The 22569-nt window shown below is 41.5% G+C and overlaps 1 protein-coding gene across 3 annotated transcripts in view; it reads right to left on the bottom strand.

The window, feature by feature from the left end:
* Nucleotides 1-485: 485 nt before the first annotated feature.
* Nucleotides 486-22569, bottom strand: part of ULK4 (unc-51 like kinase 4) — a 160054-nt gene continuing 137970 nt past the window's right edge. For all 3 annotated transcript variants that reach the window (XM_035128823.2, XM_035128825.2, XM_035128824.2), the window contains exons 36-37: nucleotides 4458-4546; nucleotides 486-599 (exon numbers count right to left, since the gene is read on the bottom strand). In XM_035128823.2, coding sequence (XP_034984714.2) covers nucleotides 518-599; nucleotides 4458-4546 — 171 coding nt within the window. In that variant the 3' untranslated portion in view covers nucleotides 486-517. The remainder of the gene's footprint in view (nucleotides 600-4457; nucleotides 4547-22569) is intronic.

Raw genomic sequence — 22569 nt, 5'->3', positions numbered from 1 at the left:
CACCATTAAGTTGTTTCATTTTCTAAATGGTTTGATTTAAACAACGCTAAGGGGAAATGTATAGGCAGCAGGGCTCCTAGGTAAGCAGTTTTTTTAAAAAAGCTGTACCCATCTTCTAATACTCATAGCTTCTCTCTAGTGTGATTAAAGAAAACGAAGTTTGGAGTTAGGCAGGTGTGCATTATTCCTGTTCCTCCCCCACTTGCAATAGTCCCTTATATCTGAAACAGCAAAAGACACCATTCTCACATTTTGTGCTCTCAGCAGAAAGGTAGGAGAACTAACACTTCTCTGTGAGCATTTTGTGAGAAAAGATGGTTCTGCAATTAATGGGCTCATTATATTACGCACATAAAATAGGTGGCTTTTTAAATATTTAGGTTGAACCTAGATATAATCCAGAGCCATGGGAGCTGATTCCAGTTACCCATCACAGCCTTTAGAAAAAAGACAAATGATAGTAATGAGAATTTTTATTTACGCTATCACTTAAACTATTTCTAAAGCAACAACTGTCTTAGCTGAATGTGCCTTGATAGTGTTCAATTTTCTTGAGGATTTCATTTGCCAAGGAAGCAATCACCATATCAGCGTGGAAGCTAAAAAAGAGAAGAGGGAAACCAGTTTAGCATCATGCAGCAAGATGAATGACAGAGAACTAAGAGCAGGTTTAATTCCATATACAGTGGTACCTCTGGTTACGTACCTGATTTGTTCCGGGGTGCGGTATGTAACCTGAATGCATGCACACGAAAGCTCATACCAAAATAAAAACTTAGTTGGTCTTTAAGGTGCTACTGAAAGAATTTTTTTATTTTGCTTCGACTCAGACCAACACGGCTACCTACCTGTAATAAAGATTATCTTATCTTAAATGCTTCCAGGTCCGCTGAGTATGTAACCTGAAAAGAACGCAACCTGAAGCGTACGTAACCCGAGGAATGACTGTACCATCTTGACCCACAGCTGCCACATTATCTGTTAAATAAATTTTCCTGCCTTTAAAAAGCCATTGTCCCTCCGCAAAATTGTTTCAGTGCTCCAAAATCTAGCCAGAATGCTTGGCTCTTTTCCTGGTGAGCTCATGTAGCACATGTTATGGTAGAGTTGAGGGAAAGCTGACTAGGCTAGATCATGCTCCTAAAGCTAACCAAATTTCAGTTGAGATGTAAAAATCTGCCAGTAGTTGCAACATGGAAACCTTTCCCCTGTCAAGTGAGAGGCAGAGGGGTCAGGGATGGAGTTATGGTCCCAAAACATCTGGAGGGCCCAGTTTGCCTATGCCTGGTGTACCCTCTCAGAAGTTTGACCTTCTGCAAGTGATGAGCTGGACAGTGACAACCCAACAGGAACTTATTCCACCACTACAGGAAAACAACTGAGATGCTTTGTAGAATATATAGGCCTCAACTAGAACATGGCAGGCTTCTATAAATGAAGCCCATAATAAGTGCTCTATTCTAAGCATAATATAGTTACAGTGGTGCCTCGCTAGACGAATTTAATTCGTTCCACAGGTCTTTTCTAATAACGAAAAAAAATTTTTTGCCCATAGGAACACATTAATTGAATTTCAATGCATTCCTATGGGAAACCGCGATTCGCTAGACACATTTTTCGTAAAACGCATTCGTCTAGCGAGGCAACCTCCGCTAGAAAAACCTTTCGTTAAGCGGAAATTTTGTTAAGCAGGGCATTCGTTAAGCGAGGCACCACTGTACAGAATTTGGCCTAGCAGCCTAGAGTGATTCTTATCTCAGTTGCAACACAGATTAACTGGCAGCTAACCCAGGGAAAGTACCTGGTTCTCATGGAAGAGAAAAGAGAATTTGGGGTGGAATGTGTCCTTTTCTTTAAAATGCATCTCTGGGTTATTTGTGGGGCCTGCCTGGTGTTTTTACATGAGTAGAATGTGTCCTTTTATTTAAAATGCATCTCGGTTATTTGTGGAGCACAGGAATTCGTTCATTTTTTTCAAAATATAGTCCGGCCCCACACAAGGTCTGAGGGACAGTAGACTGGCCCCCTGCTGAAAAAGTTTGTTGACCCCTGCCCTAAAAGAAGAGGGTTGGATGATGGCCACAACCAGTCCTCAAACACACAAGACCAATACATATTCCAATGCCTAACTGCCAATACCAAAAAGCTGTGACGAATAAAGATAGGCGAAAAAACCAAAAGGCTGGTACCATTTAGCCAAATGAATAAAAAACTCTTACCAGGCCCCTTGGGCAACCAAAGCAACCGAAGTCCATAGCAAGGTCAAAGCAAACAACACAAAGGGAAGACCTAAAGGGAGGGTGGGAATGTAGTCAAACCCTGCCCCCCAAGCCAGCTGAGAGGCTCAGCACAGCAGCAGGGATAGGCTGGAGCAGGGGGCCGAAAACGCCCCCCTGCTTGGCGCGGGAAGCGGCTCCCGCTCGCAATGTCTCCCCTCTTCAAGGAGGAGATATCTTGTCAATAACTTGAGTCAATAACTACTCATGCAGTAGAGGAATGCAGGCAAATGGCTTAGCTGAAAAAGCAAGTTGCTTACATCAAAGTTTGGGTGCTACCTGCTTTTTAGTTGCATGGTCTTCATGCATAAGCAAGAATCAAACCATACTTGCATAACATTTTTAAAAACAGCAAGAGGCTATTTAACACCTCTAGAGCACAGATGAAGGGCACTATAAAAAACAAGGGAAGAGACCAACCCAATGAACTACATGCATGCACATGCAGGGGGGTAAAACAAGGCAGAAGGTAAAAAGATACCAAAAGCACTGCAAAAAGATTTTTCTACATAGAAAAAGAACCGCCTATCTGCAGTAGAGACATGGCAGCTCTGGAGGGTGGGGCAAGAAGACTTGAAAGAGCCCTACTTATCTAAACCAAAGAGGTTTTTGCTTCATAAGGGCTTGATACAGAATCCTAAAAAGCCAATGCTCATTGGAATTAAGTGCTCTTTTTGAAAAAAAAAATTATAGGCTACTTAGCCACAAGAGAAACTAGAATTACTAGTCATGGGGAAGCATAGCAGCCTCCTATCAGGAGGTGCAGGACCACAAGCATTCCAAGACACGTCTTGCTAGTTCATTGTATACCAGATGAGCAATGCAACGGGGAATGACTCAAAAGTGGTGCCTTGCCCAAGGCCGCCAAGAAGTTCATGACAAAGCAGAGACTTTTTTTTAAATCAATGTATTTAATCTATATCCCACCCTAAGGCAAACACAGTGGGTAACGCTTTAAAGATGGGTAGAAACTATAAAGATGTTTTAATAATGAGGTGCAGTAAACTGAGATTCTCATTTTACAGACAAGAAACTGGGACAAGGAGAACGTGACACACCCAAGTCATGACTCCGTTAAGATCTGAGCACATGCCCACTGCCAATATCCAATTAACTGAGCCATTTCTCTGTGAAAATCAAGGGAGCAAACATTTTGTTGAAACTAAGGGAAATGAGATTGGTACATAATGAGCTATGCCACAATTAGGTTATTAGGGTTAGGGATTAGGGACGGAGGAGGAATCAATCTGAAACAGCTGTCCAAGCCTGCTTATGCCCAAGCCACTTCCTGTTTCCTCCCCACAAATGGGCAACAATTCTATATTATAAAAATACATACAGTATGGATAAAAGAGCCAAGGCCCACATGTTAGTATAGCCCAGTTTCAGAAGTATTAGTACAAGTATTGGCATGGAGGTTTTGAGATAACATCCCTAATTAGAATCCACATACTTAATCTTCCGGAATATGTCATTCAGCTGGATCCTACGGCAATGACCCCGGCAGAATCAGACTTAGGTGTCCTCCCACAAGAAGGGAACATTTAGCTCAGCCAAGCGGGCGCCAGGACTTGGCTCCTGCTCTACTGTGGGCTCAGCAGCTGCCCTGCCTTACTGCAGTAACACTGGCTGGCAGTAGCTACTGTGGCAAAGAGTGGCTGACTTAACTAGCAGCAATCCTAAAAGCAAGCACTGGCGGTTGGTGGTTGTCTGCTGCCAGGAGGAGCTAGGATATAGCTGCTGTGGAATAAGACACTGCTTGCATTAGCTGCAGATCTGTATGACTGGGAACTATCAGCGGACATCACATATTTACTTTGCAAGAAGACACACCATTCTGTGTATCTCAAAGGATTTAAAGCCCCGCTACTGCCATTGGTCTCAAAGCATGTAGGACTCTCAGACTATTATGGGGATATGCGGTGCAATGTTGGAAGGGAAAGAAAGGAAAGGAAATGTGCCACATAGCTCTGGTCTGCCACATCAGAGGATCCAAAGAAAAGTAGCTGAGAGAGAAAGCTAGAAAGCTTTGAATGAAAGGAATTTTGATGGTAGTATTGTGTAGGAGGGGGTGGGCTGGTAATACAAGAAGCTTGTAGTGCGGGAGGTGATTGCAGACAGATGAAAGGGGAGGAATGTACACACAGCCTGGAAATTCCAGAAAGCCTAAGGGGAACTCACCTGGCAGTCTGGGCCAATCTTTCTAGTGTGCGAACAAGCTTTTCTCCATCATTCTTCAGGCTTTCAGAGTGCTTCTCATTTGAAGTTATCTGCAATCAAAAGAACAGCTATCAAAGGTTTAGAAAGACATTCTTCTCTGTCAGGTGCGGAGGAGAAACAACTTAGTTAAGTGGAACTTGGGATTAACAAGCCAAACAGCCAATTATCCTGGCACAATGGGCGAACAACCTTCCTATTACTCCGCCACAGTCATAGAAGCCATAGAATTCTTCCTCTTTGCAGATTTGCTGCTCTGACCACAGCTGAACCGGCAATGCTACTGAGGAGAGCAATATGACAGGAGAATTCAAACCTAAAACTCTTGTATGTCTTCAAGGCTGGATAAAGGTGGTTGGAGACCGGATGCAATTCCCAAAACAATAGCAACACAAAATTTGCATATTGGTGGTGGTGGTGATGATAATAATAATTAGTGGTGGTTCCATGTGCTGCTCTGGTTTGCCAGAAGCGGCTTTGTCATGCTGGCCACATGACCTGGAAGCTATACGCCGGCTCCCTCGGCCAATAATGCGAGAAGAGCGCGCAACCCCAGAGTCGGTCACGACTGGACCTAATGGTCAGGGGTCCCTTTACCTTTACCTAGTGGTGGATGTTGGCATCTGTCTGTCTCAAGAGACAGTCAAACCGCTGCATTAGCAGCACTGAAATGACCTCCTTGGGGCGCAAACATGGGCAGTGTGTCTGGTGGTCCTGGGCTGCCCAGAAGAAAAGATGATGTGGTCCAAAGGAAAGCAGAGGTGTTTGGCACCAGCTTGGCTGCAGGGCTTGCCGAAAGGAGGCACCCAAGGCACCATCCAACCATCATAGGGACTTCATGATTTATGTAGTGTTTACTCCTTAGCCCAGGCATCCCCAAACTGTGGCCCTCCAGATGTTTTGGCCTACAATTCCCATGATCCCTAGCTAACAGGACCAGTGGTCAGGGAAGATGGGAACTGTAGTCCAAAACATCTGGAGGGCCAAAGTTTGGGGATGCCTGCCTTAGCCTTTTCTTTTCCTGAAAATATACCACAAGGCAGTGGAGGTTTCTAGATGTGCTACTTTCCCTGGTTTCCACCTGCCCCTAAATATGCATCTGCATCATCTGCATCATCATCATCATCATCATCATCATCATCATCATCTCTATCCTGCCTTTTTACCTGACAGGCACTTAATACAACACACAATTGCTTGCATTAATTAGCCTCTTTATTTCACAAAGTGACCCAAAGCAACTTCTAAAAATAGGGTCGTCCTTCCCCCACCCACCAGAAAAGAAAACACGAAAAAGCTACTACAAAATAACTTGTGGTATCTTAAAAGACTAACAAATTTACTTTGATATATGCTTACATGGACTACGAAAAAAGCTTTCAGCCTGTAGAACTTCACAACTGAGCAAAACACACCTGTGCTCCCCCCCCTCCAACTGCTAAATGGAAATAAAATACTCTGAGCATGTATAGTTTCATATTTTAAACTCAGTGATCAGTTTTTGCTCACCAATTCTCAGCCTAACCTACCTCACGTGCCTATTGTGAAGATGTAGAGGAAGGCATGAAATGGCTACAGGACTGACTTGTTGCATCCAAGGCATCTCTGTATTACAAAGGGCCGTGTTTTTCTGCCTGCCCCCCCCCCCTGCAAATTACTACAGCTCCAAGGCTTCAACAAATCCCCATGTGGCCTAACTGCTGCATGTTTAAGATGCCTAAGTCCAGGGCTTTTTTTTTCAGCTGGAACCCACCAGAACTCAGTTCCGACACTTCTCTGGTGGCTGCCATTGACATTATAAAAGAGAACATGTCCCACAGGGGATTGATACCTAAGAGAAGGTATCTTAGTCCTGTAGTCACTGGAGATAGGATATCACAGAAAAAGACGGGAAAACGGCAGCTCTTTAGGATCACAGGGATCCCTATAGCCTGGTGTTCAAACTTGTCAAAATGGTCAAGAAAAACCTATGGGAAATTAAACTTCAGGGCACAATTTTGATGGTGGGAAAATGTTAGAAGATGTCAAACAAAACACTGGACTATCACATGATTACCATCTCATGCCATTAAAATGAATGAGGGATGTGCAGAAGCCTCGGCAAGTTGGGACTGGCGAGAGCTGACCTGTAAATCTTGTACATCAGTTGCATATTCCTTTTATTTCTTAATATGTTATGTTTTTATATTGTAAACCACCTTGTGATCCTCGGATCACAGGAAATTTAATAAATAACTAAAATAAAAATTTGAGTCTACGTTATTAAAGTGTTACAGTGATGTGATTGTTTCAATGTTCTTAGGAAGTAAATCACGTTACCTGAAAGAGCACTTAGCAACTTTCACTGTGATCAATGAACTGACAAAGAAAAGCCAGCCCCTTTACATAGTCCAGAGAAGCTTCCCCAAATTACACTGGTGAGTTGTAAAAAAAAGGGAATATTATTAATGGAAAGCAAAGCAAACACAAACATTTCACCTTGAATTAATTGTAACACATAGTGGAGCTTCGACATGCATCTTCCACACAATGCACATCTGTGTTAGTGTATCTACTGCACACAAATGCTCTCTCTCAATAATGCACTTGAATAAGGCATCTACATCATATGTATGAGTACCCTGTGTGCATTGGAGCTGTTGTGAATACAAGCACACAATTCTGAGAGTTCTTTGAGAGTGTCAACAAGCAAAGAGATACGAGGTGATCCAAATGGCATTGTGTACTTAGGTTTTCAGAAGGCTTTTGACAAAGTACCACATCAGACATCATGGAATAAAATGATGGGTCCACTTGTGGATCAGTAATTGGTGAAAAGACAGGAAGCAGAGAAGCAGGAATAAATAGACAGTTCTGCAGATGTAGAGATGTATAAAATGGAGTCCTCGGTGTCATAAATGATCTAGAGTTAGGGTAAGAGTGAGGCAGCCAAGTTTCCATATGATACCAAGTTGCCCGGGATAGTTAAAACAAAAAGGGATTGCAAAGAGCTTAAAAGCATCTCTCCAAACTGAATGGATGGGCAGTAAATTGGCAAATGCAATTCAGTGTAAGCAAGTATAAAGTGATGCATATTGGGGCAATCATCATCATCATCATCATCATCATCTAAATGTCACATATACACTGGCAGTGGCCAGGAGTTATAGTGGATACTCTATGAAGTTGTTGACTGTGTGTGGCAGCTGTGAAAAAGGTGAATTCCATGTTAGGGATCATTAGGAAAAGGACTGAAAGTAAAACTGATCTCATAATGCCATCATACATATGTATTCACATGGTAGGGACGTGGATGGCGCTGTGGTCTAAACCACAGAGCCTAGGGCTTGCCGATTGGAAGGTCAGCGATTCAAATCCCCGCAATGGGGTGAGCTCCTGCCAACCTAGGAGTTTGAAAACATGTCAAAGTGCAAGTAGATAAATAGGTACCGCTCTGGCGGGAAGGTAAACGGCGCTTCCGTGCGCTGCTCTGGTTTCGCCAGAAGCGGCTTAGTCATGATGGCCACATGACCCGGAAAAACTGTCTGCGGACAAACGTCGGCTCCCTTGGCCAGTAAAGCGAGATGAGCACCATAACCTCAGAGTCGTTTGCAACTGGGCTTAACTGTCAGGGGTCCTTTACCTTTATTCACATGGAACATTGTGAACAGGTTCGGTGGCCTCACCTTAGAAAGCATGTTATAGTGATGAAAAGGGTTCAGAAAAGGGCAACCAAAATGATGGAGCGACTCCACTACGAAGAAAGGCTACAACGAGGGAGAAAAATATTTACAATCACTTTTATATTACATTACATCTGTACCGTGTTTCTTCTTACTCACCTTTGTGCTGAACTAAAAAGGCCAAAATGTTGTAGCCTTTCTTCGTAGTGGAGTCGCTCCATCATTTTGGCCTTTTTAGTTCAGCACAAAGGTGAGTAAGAAGAAACACGGTACAGGTGTAATGTAATATAAAAGTGATTGTAAATGTTTTTCTCCCTCGTTCGTAACACTAGAAGAACTCAGGGATATTAAATGAAACTGAACATTGGAACGTTCAGGACAAAGAAAAGGAAGTCCTGTACACAGCACATATTTAACGGAAATTATTCCCACAAGAGGTAGTGATGGCCATCAGCCTGGGTGGCTTCAGAAGAGGATTAGATAAATTCAGGAGAGGTAAAGCTACCAATGGCTACTAGCTACAATGGCTAGGTTCTACCTCTAGACCAGTTTTAATACCAGTTGCTGGAAATCACAGGTGGGGAAAGGGTTGTTGCACTGAGGACCTGCTTTTGGGCATCTGGTTGGCCAAGCTGTGAGAACTGCATGCTGGACTAGGTATGTTATTAAGCAGCCTCCGGGTCTATCTTATGTTCTGCTTGGTTTTCAGATGAAAGCATCTTTTAATTATGTGCCTCAACAAGTATTTCAATTCCGCATATTCTCTTACACTGCATATAAAACTTGTAACATCACCTCACCGGTTCAGCTGGAAAGGATTCTAAGACTTTCCCCTAACTTATATATCAAGTTATTGTTATGAGGAATAAGCACACGTTGAACTCTTTACAATCACTAACTCTTCCCTTAATTAAATACTTAATTAAATCTTGATGTAGCGTGCATTCATTGCAACTGAATAAGAAGTCCAAAACAACTTTTCTTTATGAAGCCAATAAAATGCATTGCAGCTTTCCTGGTTAATACAATTAAACAAAGATGAGTTATAAAGAACATCATTGATATGTAAATATCCAAGATCCTCGAATATAGCATAAGTGTGCAGGTGAAACAGCATTTTAGTAAGAAATTACATTTCACATACAATGAAGAAGAAAAAGAAATTCATGAACAGATCTATGCTATTGTTCTTCTAATCCGTGTGGAATCAGGAGGTCTATTTACATGGCAGTTTTTACTGAGTTAATTATTAGAACAAGATTAAGAAATAGTAATCCATATTTTCTAGTTTAAAAGGGAAGAAGAGGGTCCCGGCTTCTCAAGGTTTGTGTGTTCATAGTACTGAATTAGTTCCCTCCCCCATTAGCCACAACTTGCAGTTTTCAATTTACAAGAACTTTCAAAATCAATTAACCTGAAGAATGAATTACTTTAATGCTTTTGAAAGGGATGGTTTCCTCCTCTCCTGCCTCACTGCAACTTCAATTAAGTTGGAAGTTTGCTGCCTGGTTTAGAAAACTCTTTGCTGCTTGCAAGCTGCTACAAAAGATGCAAAACAGGAGCTTTTTCAACAAAGAGCTTATAGTTTTGCTTGGTCCAAATGCAACTGTAGCCCCCCTTTTAACTGCACTTTAGAGCAATTGTGCAACTGAATAACAATGTCATGTGAAATTAGATGGACTTAACTACTCTCAGGGATAATGACCATTTCCCACAGACCACTGAAGTCAGATTACACAGACATGCAAATGCAGATAGCACGTCCATTATTTTACACATTCCTTGGATTTATTTAATTATGGCATTTATACCCCGCCCTTTAGCCAAAAAGGCTGTCAAAGCAGCTTTTGTTATTTCTTAATGTGGACATCCTAAAAAGCTGAGTTAACTTTCTCTTTGAAAATTGAGGCCACTTTCTCAAGTGTTTTCAAAGTCCACACATTTCTGTGATTGTAACAAACAAATTCTTATGTGCTCTCTTTTGTATTCTTAACATGATCACACATTTTTAATGGATCACAGGACATAAGTGAACATACTATTGTTTACTGTGACTGTGTGAATATACAGTGGTACCTCATTTTTCGAGTGTCTAGGAAGCTGTGAGTTTCAGTTTTCGAACACTGAAAACCCGAAAGTAATTGCTTCTGTTTTTGAATGCGCCTTGGAAGTCAAACGGCTTCCGCTGTGTGTTTTTCAATTTTCTCCATTGACCTTGCCAACCGCCCTTTGTGCCTTGGTTGTTGAACGGTTTGGAAGTCAAACGGTCTTCCAGAAAGGATTACATTCGACAACTGAAGTACCACTGTACAATGGTACATACTCCTCAGTCCACAAGTGAAGCGATGACATCCAGAATGTGGAATAATGTGGAACCTAATTTCCAGTAATAAGGAAGGCAACCATTTTCTTATTAAGCATTTTGGTTTCTCTTTGGATGTACACCCAACCCAAAAAAATAAGAAGACTTGCACATCCAAAATTGGTCAAGAAAGTACTCAAACCTACATCAGGTTTCCATTTGCAGACGCAACAAAAGATATCAGGTACCAGGTTTAAGTCAAGGCTCAACTTTAACCCGTTTTCAAAGCCAGAGTTCAAGAATCCTAAAGAAGTGTCTCACAAACATGTCCAAAGTGACTTTCTTTCACTAATGAATGTAAGAAACTTAGACCCCTCCGAACATCTGTCTGTCATGGACAGAGACAGGATATATAATATCAAAGTTTAAAATCAGTGTGTGTGGTTTGTGGGCAGGTTTGAGCCTCAGTGTGAAGTTCTACCTCCTTGCCTTCAGGAAATGCTTCATATGCAACATGTTGTATGGAGAGGCAAAGATACAAATGCAGTCTGTGTATGGCAAGAAGAAAGCAAGTTAGACAAGTTCAGTTGAGACTGTCAGTTGCTGACTCATACAAACAAGCCTGGGCAATGACAATGGGCCATTTAAACCTGAACCATGTACTTAAAAAGCCAGAGTATTCCAGGTGTTCTTTGGCATATATCATTATAGATGTGTATTCTCAAACAGATTATGGAGATTTGTAGCATACAGATCTCAACAAAGACATGTCGGAACAAGCAGATCATCTTCAGCAAGGAAAAGAAAAGAATCAAAGCCTAAATAGAAGAGCTCGCATTTCAAACACTGAACTTATTTTCTCTTATTTACGAGAGGACTTATCTTTTTAGGAGTTCAAAGTAATTTGCACTTGTAACTTGGCAAGGCATGCACTGCCTGAAAGCGTCTCCTTCGAAAATCTCCTTTGAGAATTTCATTTGACCTCAGGGTCTACTGTGTGTTCTTCATTTGGAATGTATTTTATATTGATAGAGGAGTAAAAATAAACAAATCACTATACATTAAATAAGTCCATATTTTCAGTGGGCTAAATAATCAAAGGTTTGTGATACTTGAGTGTATGCATACATTTATACATACATACATAATGCATAAATACACACACACAGGAACCAGTATGGCGGTGAATTGGGCAAAGCAGGACTGGAGAGACCAGAGCTCAAATTCCTACTCAATGATGAAGCTTGCTGGGTGATCTTGGGCCAGACACCTTCTCTTGGCCCAGGGGTTGGCAAGGTTTATCTTGCCTGGGCCGGATTGGTCCCGCAGAGATCCCTCCATGGGCTGGATCGTGCGTGTGCCCACAATTTTTTGTGTCTGCACATGAGCCACCGCGATTTCCAGCACCGCGGAAGCGAATCCCCACGCTGCGACGGTTTAGCGCAGTGTGCGGGTTGCTTCCGGCCCATGGGCCTTAGGTTGGTGACCCCTGTCTTAGCCTAATCCTAATCTATCTCACAGGATTGTAGGAATATGTGAGCATGTGTATCATGTACATCATTCTGAACACCTTGGAGGAAGGATGTGAATAAAAAGATGTTTCTCCTCTCTTCTCTCTCACAAACACACTATTTAAGAGAAATGTTTTCAGAATGGAAATACCAGTTCATTCTTTTTATAAATGAAAACTCACTCTTTTTCCCTTCAGAGAGAAAATACAACAGCTATTATCCATTCTTGACACACACTAATAGAGAAATTATATTAGAAATGTTCAAGATTAATACTGTTGATAAGGGATGTCAGTGATACTATGTATGTTTGCATAAAATATGGGACTGTATGGCTCTTTTAATTATAACTGTGCTCAAAGTATATTAGAATGCAATATTGCAATGTATTAGACTGTCAATTCCTTACAAAAGAAGCCCGAACTTTGACTTCACCCAAATCTCAAGACTGCCTCACTAGCTTAAAGAATGTCAACCCCCAAAGTTCCCAATATCTTCCTCCAAATAGCATGATTGTGGGCTTTTCCTTTTGGCGCCAATCCCAAGACTAGAAATTCCTACCAAAGTGTTCCTGATTTGTTGAAACAGAGATGGGAGAGGCGAGTGCAACTCTGCTCATTCTCTTTGACCTCTTTGATAGAAGCATTTCTATTTTGAGCTTCCCAGGAGTTTTCAAAAGTCCAGTTCCACATGTGGACCAGCATCAAAGCCACAAAGAAGAAATAGTTGTTTAAGGGTTAAGGTTTCATGTGTCAGGCAATGAGGCATTCTAGTGTGACAACAACTTAGGCAATTATGGCCACAACATTTGATAATATGAGATCCCATGATGTGATAACTGGAAAGTGTTGACTTCTGCAAAATAAATATGCAAGCCACAGATTTGACAGAGATGAAGAAATGGCTTGATTGTGTAAGGAACAGCATTCCCAAAGGCTGTGCAGTTCTGGTTGCCACACCTAAAAAAGCATTATTGTAAAGCTGGAATAGGTGCAAAAAAAGGGCTACTAATTTGATCACGAGGCTGGAACTACTCATCCATGTAGAAACTACACAACATTAGAGATTCTTAGTTTAGAGAGAAGGTATGTGTGGGTTAAGACAGAGATTATAAAACTATGCATGGCAGGAGGAAAGAAAAGATTTTCTTCCTTGATCATAAAATTAGAACCTGGTATCATCCAACGAAGCTGCATGTTGTAAGATTCAGGATAGACAAAAAAGGGACACAAAGTACAGTTAAACTATGGTATTTGCTATCACAGGTTGTAAAGATGGTCATCAACTTGTATGGGTTTAAAAGTGGCTTAGAAGATAAGGCTATCAATAGCTGTGTACTACCGGTACCTCCATTATCAGAGGTGGTATTCCTCTGGATATCAGTTGCTAAACAGCACAAGTGGGGAGAGTATTGTTGTGCTCAAGATCTGCTTGTGGTGTTCCCACAGCCATCTGGTTGGCATGAGAACAGGATGCTGGACTAGACGGGCTTTTATTCTGACCCAGCAGGGCTCTTTTTAAATTATTGTCTAAGAACATTATGAAAACATAATGGTCTCCAAGAATGTACTTAAACAGGATTTTTTTAAAAAATCACTATGTCTCTCGAGCAGTCAGATTTTCAAATATGAATTCAAATATAGTTTATAGTAAAATCATTATGACAGTAGACAGACAGTAAACAAGAAAAGATTGGGGAAGAAGAGGAACAGAACTTGTATGATGTCCATAGTCCTCCTAGACCAGGCACCCCCAAACTTCAGCCCTCCAGATGTTTTGGACTACAATTCCCATCTTCCCTGACCACTGGTCCTGTTAGCTAGGGATCATGGGAGTTGTAGGCCAAAACATCTGGAGGGCCACAGTTTGGGGATGCCTGTTCTAGACTTACTAAAAATATATTTTGTGATATTAGCATTCATCAGTGTGTCATGAAACCCCACAATTCTCACATTATACACATTCACACACACAGGAAGTTGCCTTATATCAAGTCAAGACATTGGTGCATCAAGATAGCACTGGTATCAGCTCTCCAGTTTCAGCCAGGGCTCTCTGAGATTGCCAAAGATGCCAGACATAGAAACTAGGACCATCTGCAAGCGTAACACTTGCTCTACCACTGAGATGCATCTCTTCACAAACATACACACACTTGAACTACTGGAATTTAAAATTTGATTTCCTATGTACTATGTACTAAACCTGTTATAAAAAAACAAACAAAACTAAGTGATATTTTTGTAAACCACTGTTAGCAGTAATAATGTTTTTAATAATACAATTTTACACTTTTAATGCTAGAATGTACTGCTATTACTGTATGGGTTGGAAAGAAAACCACTAAGGTTATTAATTATCAAACATGCAAGTACCAAACCCCAGTAAATGAGTATTCACACATCAGTCAATTTTTTTAAATCATTATAATCTGTATGCCAAGAAAAGGACACTAGATTTATAAATGACTAAGCATTATGTTGAGCTCTATTCCTTAGCTGCCAAGTATCCCGTTTTTCGCGGGAAACCCCCAGATTTTAATCCTTTTCCCGCTGTTCTCCCGAATGGAGAAAAATCCCGGAAACCCCCCGGATTTCCTACCTGCCAGGGAGCCTCCATTTTGGGTGCTGCTCTGCCCATGTGCGGGCACCGGAAATAGGGCAGAGCGGCACCAGAAGTCGCTTCTACACATGCCCAGCGGCCATCTTGGTGGTGGCCGCATGGCAGTGGCTGTCACCAAGATGGCCGCCGCCATGCGGCCACCACCAAGATGGTCACCACCAAGCGGACACCACCAAGATGGCCACCGGGCATGCGTAGAAGCGACTTCCGGTGCCGCTCTGCCCTATTTCCGGTGCCCACACATGGGCAGAGCAGCCCCGGAAGTTGCTTCTACGCAACTTCCGGTGTCGCGCTGCGGCTGATCCCGAATTTTTCAGCAGGAAACTTGGCAGTATTGCTCTATTCTCCCAATTTCTAAAGAAAAGCTGAAGGAGGTGGTAATACTATGTACACAATTGGTGCTATGTAAATAATGAATAGAAGTGCCTTGGTACACGCAGATGGTCTTAGGCCTTGCAGGGAAGGAAAAACAAAGCAATGCGAAGTACTGAAATACCCAATCCAAGCTGTGACATCAGAAGAATTGCTTTGGAAAATATTTTATGTGAATTGTGCTATTTAGCGATAGGTGGCAAACACCATAAAGGATGACACAGAAATGTGCATTTATTAATCTGGAATGGACCAGGGGGGTCCAACCAAGGTCGGGGAATGCAACCATCAAATCCTTGGCATGTTTCAATGGCACATTTACATAGCGCCACATATGCAGCAATTTTGTCTTCAGTGCAGTGGATAAAAGGTTTGGAATACAAATCCACCTCTCTATCTATATATATAGTGTGTGCATAAATATGTAGACTCTTCCTCTGCTGCCACGCATCCTACTTCCTCCCACCCCCAAACTTTATCCCAGTTTCAATCGGTGACTGACAACAGCAAATGTGTATAAAGGAAATTGAGTTTCTATGCTTGTATCCACCCCAGTGCTGGAAAGGTATGTGCGTAGGGGTGTACAAATTCCTGCAGCTGTCCCCAACATAATGCCTATTTGCTACTCTCTTGAATCATTATTTCAAGACACCAGCAATTGTTAACAGCAGATTTTAATTGCTGCAACTGTAGACACAAAGAAAACATGGATATTAAATTAAAGGACTCTTCTAGTGATGATAAACAACACTGCTCACTTCATATAGGAGTGGAGAATCTGTGGCCTTCCAGATGTTGTTGGACTACTACAATTGGTAACTTCAAGACTCCATTATTGCAATGTGCTCGATTTGAGGCCTGGTCCAGGTGCTCCAGCTCATGAAAAAGGCTGTAGCAAGACAGCTGATGGGGAGAGACTATTACCAGCACCAGGGCCGCCTTAAGCACATCTGGCGCCCTGGCGCCGTGGTGTGACGGATCCCTCTGGCACCCCCACCCCGCCCCGTTTCCCAGCGCGGCTGCCGCGGGCGCTGCTGCACGGTGCCCCCCTGGCAGCCCGGCACCCTGCACCACCCAGCCTGGCCGTAGGCATAGCTGCCAAGTTTTCCCTTTTCTCGCGAGGAAGCCTATTCAGCATAAGGGAAAATCCCTTAAAAAAGGGATAACTTGGCAGCTATGGCCGTAGGGCCGGCCCTGGCCAGCACATCATAACTCTGGTGCTTGAAAGTTTGCACCGTTTGCTCATATGCTATCAGGTCAGGTTCAAGGTTCTTGTATTAATTTACAGGGCCTGTAACAATTTGGGTCCAGGTTATAGCTAGGACTACCTAATTGCTTATATTCCTGCTTGATTACTGAAGCCTTTGGGGAAGTCACTGTTAGTAGTCCTGCATGGCTCTCATTCACTAGGAGCAATGCAGCATCTAAGGCCCCAAACATCACTGAGAAGCCTCTGCTAGGCCTGTTAAAGGGGGTGGTGGTGATATAACTTCTTTTTACCTTTGCAAAAGGGCCCCTTCTCCTTCCGGTGCAGCGCCATTCATAAGTCTTAGGAATGGCTTAGAGGCTTAGAAAGCAGGAGAAAGTATTCTTTTTATATTTTCTAAACTGAAAAAAGTGGCTTTCTATGTCCTCTCCATCACAGAATTGGAGAATCCTCCACCAGTGCTTCTCTGGATAACAAAAATATTGTGTTTTTGCAACTCTCCCCTTAGAAATTTCAATAGTCTATTCAAAATTATTTTGGCTTCTCAAAAATTCTTCGTATACAGGGGCGGATTGTCCTGCTTTGTTGTTTCAATGGCTCTGGATATATGCTGCGGCAGCATAGATTATCTGATGTAAGGAGGAATTAACTAGTCAAAGTCACTTCAGCCACCATAATACAAGTAACTTGCAATTTATGCACATTTAACTTGTGTGCATTCAGCTTTATGCAATTGCAAAAAAAAATGAAAATTGAAACGGGAAAGAAAGGAGGCAGGATTCTAGCAAAAATAACTTTGGTAATCCCACCTGCCATTGACTATATGTGATTCTGGCTTTACACACTATCCCCAAGACTCAATCCCTATGTAACAGCCTGTATAGCTGTTACATACACCCAAAAGTTCTCTGAAACTGGCCTTTACTAATTAAGTTTGTTCTTCTTAAAACAGGCATATGACAAAATCCTGGTTCCATTTTCTATCACTAGCTCTTGTAAGTCCAGGCCCTTGCTAATCCTATCACGTATCAAATATTAATGGTGTCATATACATGTAATATCAGTACTGAATACCTAGTTACCTATTGGCAAACTGAACATAGGACATAGTTAAAATTGATAACTCTTGACTTTCACTCAAATTTCACCTATATTATGAAAGAAAGCCTCTGAACAAGCAGTCAGTAATAGCGCTGGGTTTTTAAAAAATGTTCAAAAGCTTAATATAATCTAAATAATTTACTGCCTTGTTTTTAATAGGCATTTCTAGAGATATATATCATCTCCCTCTCCCCTCCCCCTAAGTCTGTGATCCTTCTTCGTGGAATTAAGATACCTGAAAGTACCTTTTCTGTCAGGTTAGAAATAATCTTTCACATTAGAGAATAATTTTGTAGAAACAATTTGAAGTATTAACATCAATCAAAATTGGCTATGAGTTCCATTTTTGAAGGCTTTAGTCCCCCCTACATGAAATTTGGATTATTCTCTGGCAAACTATCAGACGTGTGAAAACAACATCTAAAATTACTAGTTCCTTAAAAAAAAAAAACTTTCATGATCAAAGTTCACTTGAATTTATTGAAGAACCGAGTAGCAGCAGGAAAAGTCTCATCATGTCAGAGATGAAGTAAAAGCCAGGTGTTTAAGGAACAGCTGATACTAGATTCTTCTTTCCGCCCCCGTCCAGGTGCATCAGGGATAGGCGTTCTTTCTTACACCTTCAAATGATGGATCTATATCCAGTTCAGAACAAGTACACTGGTACACCAGATCATAGAATCATAGAATCTTAGACTTGGAAGGGACCCCAAGGGTCATCTAGTCCAACCCCCTGCAATGCAGGAATCTCAGCTAAAGCATCCGTGACAGATGGCCATCCAACCTCTGTTTAAAAACCTCCAAGGAAGGAGAGTCCAACGCCTCTCGTGGGAGTCTGTTCCACTGCTGAACAGCTCTTACTGTCAGAAAGTCTTTTCCTTTTAGTTGGAATCCCCTTTCAAGCAACTTGAAGCCATTGGTTCGAGTCCTACCCTCCAGAACAGGGGAAAACAATCATGCTCCCTCCTCCATGTGTCAACCCTTAAGATATTTGAAGATGGCTATCATATCTCCTCTCAGTCTCCTCTTTTCCAGGCTAAACATATCCAGCTCCTTCAAGTGTTCCTCATAGGACTTATGCACACATAGCCATCCTGGTCACTCTTCTCTGGACTTGTTATAATTTGTCAGTGTCCTCCTTCAAATGTGGTACCCAGAATTGCGCACATTATCCCAGATGCAGCCTGAAGAGCAAATATTACTTTTTGTGATATGGACTGTGTTTCTGTTAACTGCATTAGCTTATTTAAGCAGTAACATCCCACTGCTGAACCCTAGATTTTAAAGGGCAGGATGGATATATATATATATATATATATATATATATATATATATATATATATATATATATTCATTCTAGCATTAGAATATATATATATTCTAGCATTCATGCTTAATAAGATATTATTTCTTACTTCCAGGAAATAATCATGTAAATGAGTCTATTACTTTGTGAGGGGTTCCATAATATAAAAAATAATTTCCACCATATGGAAGAGATTTGCCTGTGCTGATGTTAGAAGAAATTTATGAACATTTTTAGTTTGTTTTCCAGCTGCTATTGATTCACACTTATATTAAAAGACTCCTTTTGTCAGGTAACATGGGGTGGGTACATTTTCTTGGGGCAAAGGGGATGGAATGCTCTTAAATCACATAGTTTTTAATTTTTTAAAAAAGCCCTACAAGTCCCACCTGGGAACTCTGGTTGATGACTGTTATAAAAGTCTACTGAATAAATAAAATACATTTGGGTGAGATTTTGTTGGCTCCTGATGCTGAACACATGGAATGGCATGGAACAAGACCTGCTCTAAAGTGACTACATTCTGGGAATTCATCAATACTGCTCAGAGATTAATCTGGAAGTGAAGTCTATGTAATGGACAGTACTCATGTGGTCCACTTGAAAAGGAAAATTGCAGAAGTTATAAACAGAAGATAACCATAGTATACAATAGTAGCAGAGGGAGGAAAGGAATGTTGCTTGTTATCAGGTGGGCTAAAACTTGGCTGTTCAGAGCTAAGGCATACAAATCAGGGAGTTTAATCCTCACTAATAAGGATGCAGAACTGCTATCCACCAATCTGGGCACTGGATTTTGGCAAGCAATGAAGAGATCTAGACTAGAAGCACCTGGTGATTCAGTGGTCTGCTTTACATGACACAGTAAGCCAAATTATGATTCACCAGGACTATGCAAATATACGAGCTCCCAGAAAGGAGCTTGTAGCTCCTTTGGTCCTCCTTTGTGTCAATAACCTAATGCACTTTAATTTAGCAACTGTGACCTTCATGAAACATTTCCCACTGATATACACCTATTATCTGCCCTGAGGGAGGACTCGGTTAATAGAACAGTTATTCAGAAGACACGGTGAATAACAGCTACAGGTAAGCAACCCTATTTTATCCTTTTTTATTTATCCTTTTTAAAACCCTTTTTTTATTATCTATGAGATCTAGTAAGCTGTCACAAATAGCTCATAGGAAAACAGAACTCAATACTGTTCTCCCTATGGTGGCACTGGAATTCAACTGGCTAGCAAGAGAACAGCATTCTCGACATACCTGAACCTGAAGACCAGTTTGTATATGTTTGCATCTGTCAGCATTGCTACCCAACTCAGAACTTTTTCAAAGCAAACTATAATTGGTTGATATATGTTTGGAGCAGTAGTGCGGGGTGCCAATTCAAAACACTTGATTGGGCATGTAGAATTGTCCATGGGTCAAGTAATATGTGCTTTGGTCCCTTCCATCAAGTAACATACCTTGGAGGCAAATTATGCCTTACAGCAACTTATATTTGTGATGATGGGCTTGGTGTCAAGCTTGTTGACAGGAAGACTTTGCTATGTCATGAGGGTTGTGCAGTAGCTGAGATTGGCAGGACGACTCAAATGTTTGCCATTAACTTAGCCTCTTTCAGCTTTTGAGGGAACTGTATTTGTTAACCAAACACCCACCCACACCCACACCCACACCCACACCCTTTGTCCAATACCAGTAACTTCAAAGCCATTTGGCTAATATGTTAATGTTTTGACTGCTTCTCTATGAAAAAAAGTTAGCTGTCAGAAGATCCTCTACAGCTTGCTGAAATGTATTTAGAGATAAACAGAAGAATTGTAAGCCCAGTGTCCCAAGCACTTTGACCCAGTGCATATCCATCTCCATCTGGAAGCAGATGATGAATGTAATGTTTTGATCTGCCAGCTTTTAGCATACACCTGACATGAGCTGCTGGACATTGACATTCTGTTATACTGAACCAATGCTAGTTTTTCAGAGTGAGAAACACAACTGATGTAAACGAGACAAACAATTATAGGTCAGCCAAGCATTATTAGATGAAGACTGGAGTTTCAAGATTCTGGTTGAAAAACAGCGAGAAAAATCCACAGCAAATGAAGTACAAAAATAACTCAGCCTTCAAGCCATGACAGGGAAATGTCCATGTCCTCGGCAATTTTAGATTTTCTGCTGAAGAGAAGTGACAGCACGATAACAGTTATAATAAAAATATAAGCCTCCTCCAGAATTCTAGAAAGAATAGCATGACCTCCATTCAGGGTGTATATTTGCAACTGACAGCAAGGACAATTTTAGCTGCAGGACTGTATTCTTATTCCATATTCTCTACCTGCTGTTAATGCTAATCTTACTTTTCCATCCCCCCCCTATCTTTTAGGATGAGTAGAGCACAGTGCTCAAATATCTGCATCTATGAAAAGCAATCTGCATACAAAATAAAAAAATACTATGCACACCAAAGCTTAAGAAATGACTGTGTTTTGTCACAGCACGTGATGGTAAATTTGTCTTAAACAATTGGCCACCCATAGTAAAGTACAGATAATCACTACTACATTTGTAAAATCTGTCAAGAAATGCAGTACTGGTAGACACAATATGATTTTGGACCTATCCATCAAGAACTTTTGCACATATCCCTTTTGCAGTGTATGGGAAATGAGCATGAACTGTTAGGATCTCTTACTCACAAGTAGGACCCTGGCAGAGACACATGGCCGACTGGCATGTTCCCTTCCTCCTGGTTGATTGTTCGGGAGCTTCAGAAAGCTTTCTCCAGCCCAAACATTACAGTGACTGATGCCAACTGACATCAGCACACTTACGGATCCGCAGAGTTTGCGCAGTTGCGTAAAAGACCTGAGCAACTCAGCATTTGGCTAATCTACTTTTATTTACATAAAATACACTCGAAGCACTGCAACATGGCTCCCTCTCTCTCTAGCGTCAGACAGCAAAGAGAAAGAACAAAGGACAATAGTCCCACTTCAGGAAACAGTAACACAAACATCCTATCTTTGTCACTTCCCACTGTGGAATGAAAGCATATACCATCATGTGATAGACAACAATCCCATGACAGCAGACACGGGGAATGAATCTCCAACATGAACACCTTTGTGTTCTTATTAATTGCACTGAGGCTTGGTCAGGAAGTGCTTGGCAGATTGTACCTTTCATTAATAAATATGCACCTCTCTCCTAACATCGTACAAGAGATGCTTAGCTGCTCCACAGAAAGAAACAGAGGAGTGGAGTGGAAAGAGTACTGGATGAAGACCGGAAGAAGAAAAGTTTGGATTTGATATCCCGCTTTATCACTACCCGAAGGAGTCTCAAAACGGCTAACATTATCCTTTCCCTTCCTCCCCCACAACAAACACTCTGTGAGGTGAGTGGGGCTGAGAGACTTCAAAGAAGTGTGACTATCCCAAGGTCACCCAGCAGCTGCATGTGGAGGAGCGGAGACGCGAACCCGGTTCACCAGATTACGAGTCTACCGCTCTTAACCACTACACCACACTGGAGAGATTGAAGTTCAAATCCCCGCTCACCAAGGAAGCTCACAATGTAACCATGGCCCAGTTAGCCTCAAAGAGGCTTGTGAGGATAAAATGCAGGAGGGTAAGACTCTTACATAACAGCCATGAAACACCACACATCTTTCTCTTAAATCAGGCAATGGGTACCCAGCTGCTATGAAATATTTTCCTTTCACAATATTAGTGAATACAGAACACCTTATGAGACATTTATTTATGGAGCACATTAATGGCAGAGAATCAGGACAATGCTTATTCCTTATATTTCATACTACATACCGGTAATAGCTATTCTTGACTTCCAAGGTCTCAATAATTATTGGTCTTTGCAGATCTAATCATAACCATTATAATAATCCTTTTTAAAAATATATTTATTTTAAAATATAAACCAACATGGAAGGTAAATATTATTTTGTGTTGGTGTGTTGCTCGGTCA

The sequence above is a fragment of the Zootoca vivipara genome, chromosome 12 (assembly GCF_963506605.1).
Source record: "Zootoca vivipara chromosome 12, rZooViv1.1, whole genome shotgun sequence".
Taxonomy (NCBI): Eukaryota; Metazoa; Chordata; class Lepidosauria; order Squamata; family Lacertidae; genus Zootoca; species Zootoca vivipara.
Note: the sequence above shows the minus strand (reverse complement) of the source record. Positions and strands in the feature narration are given on the sequence as shown.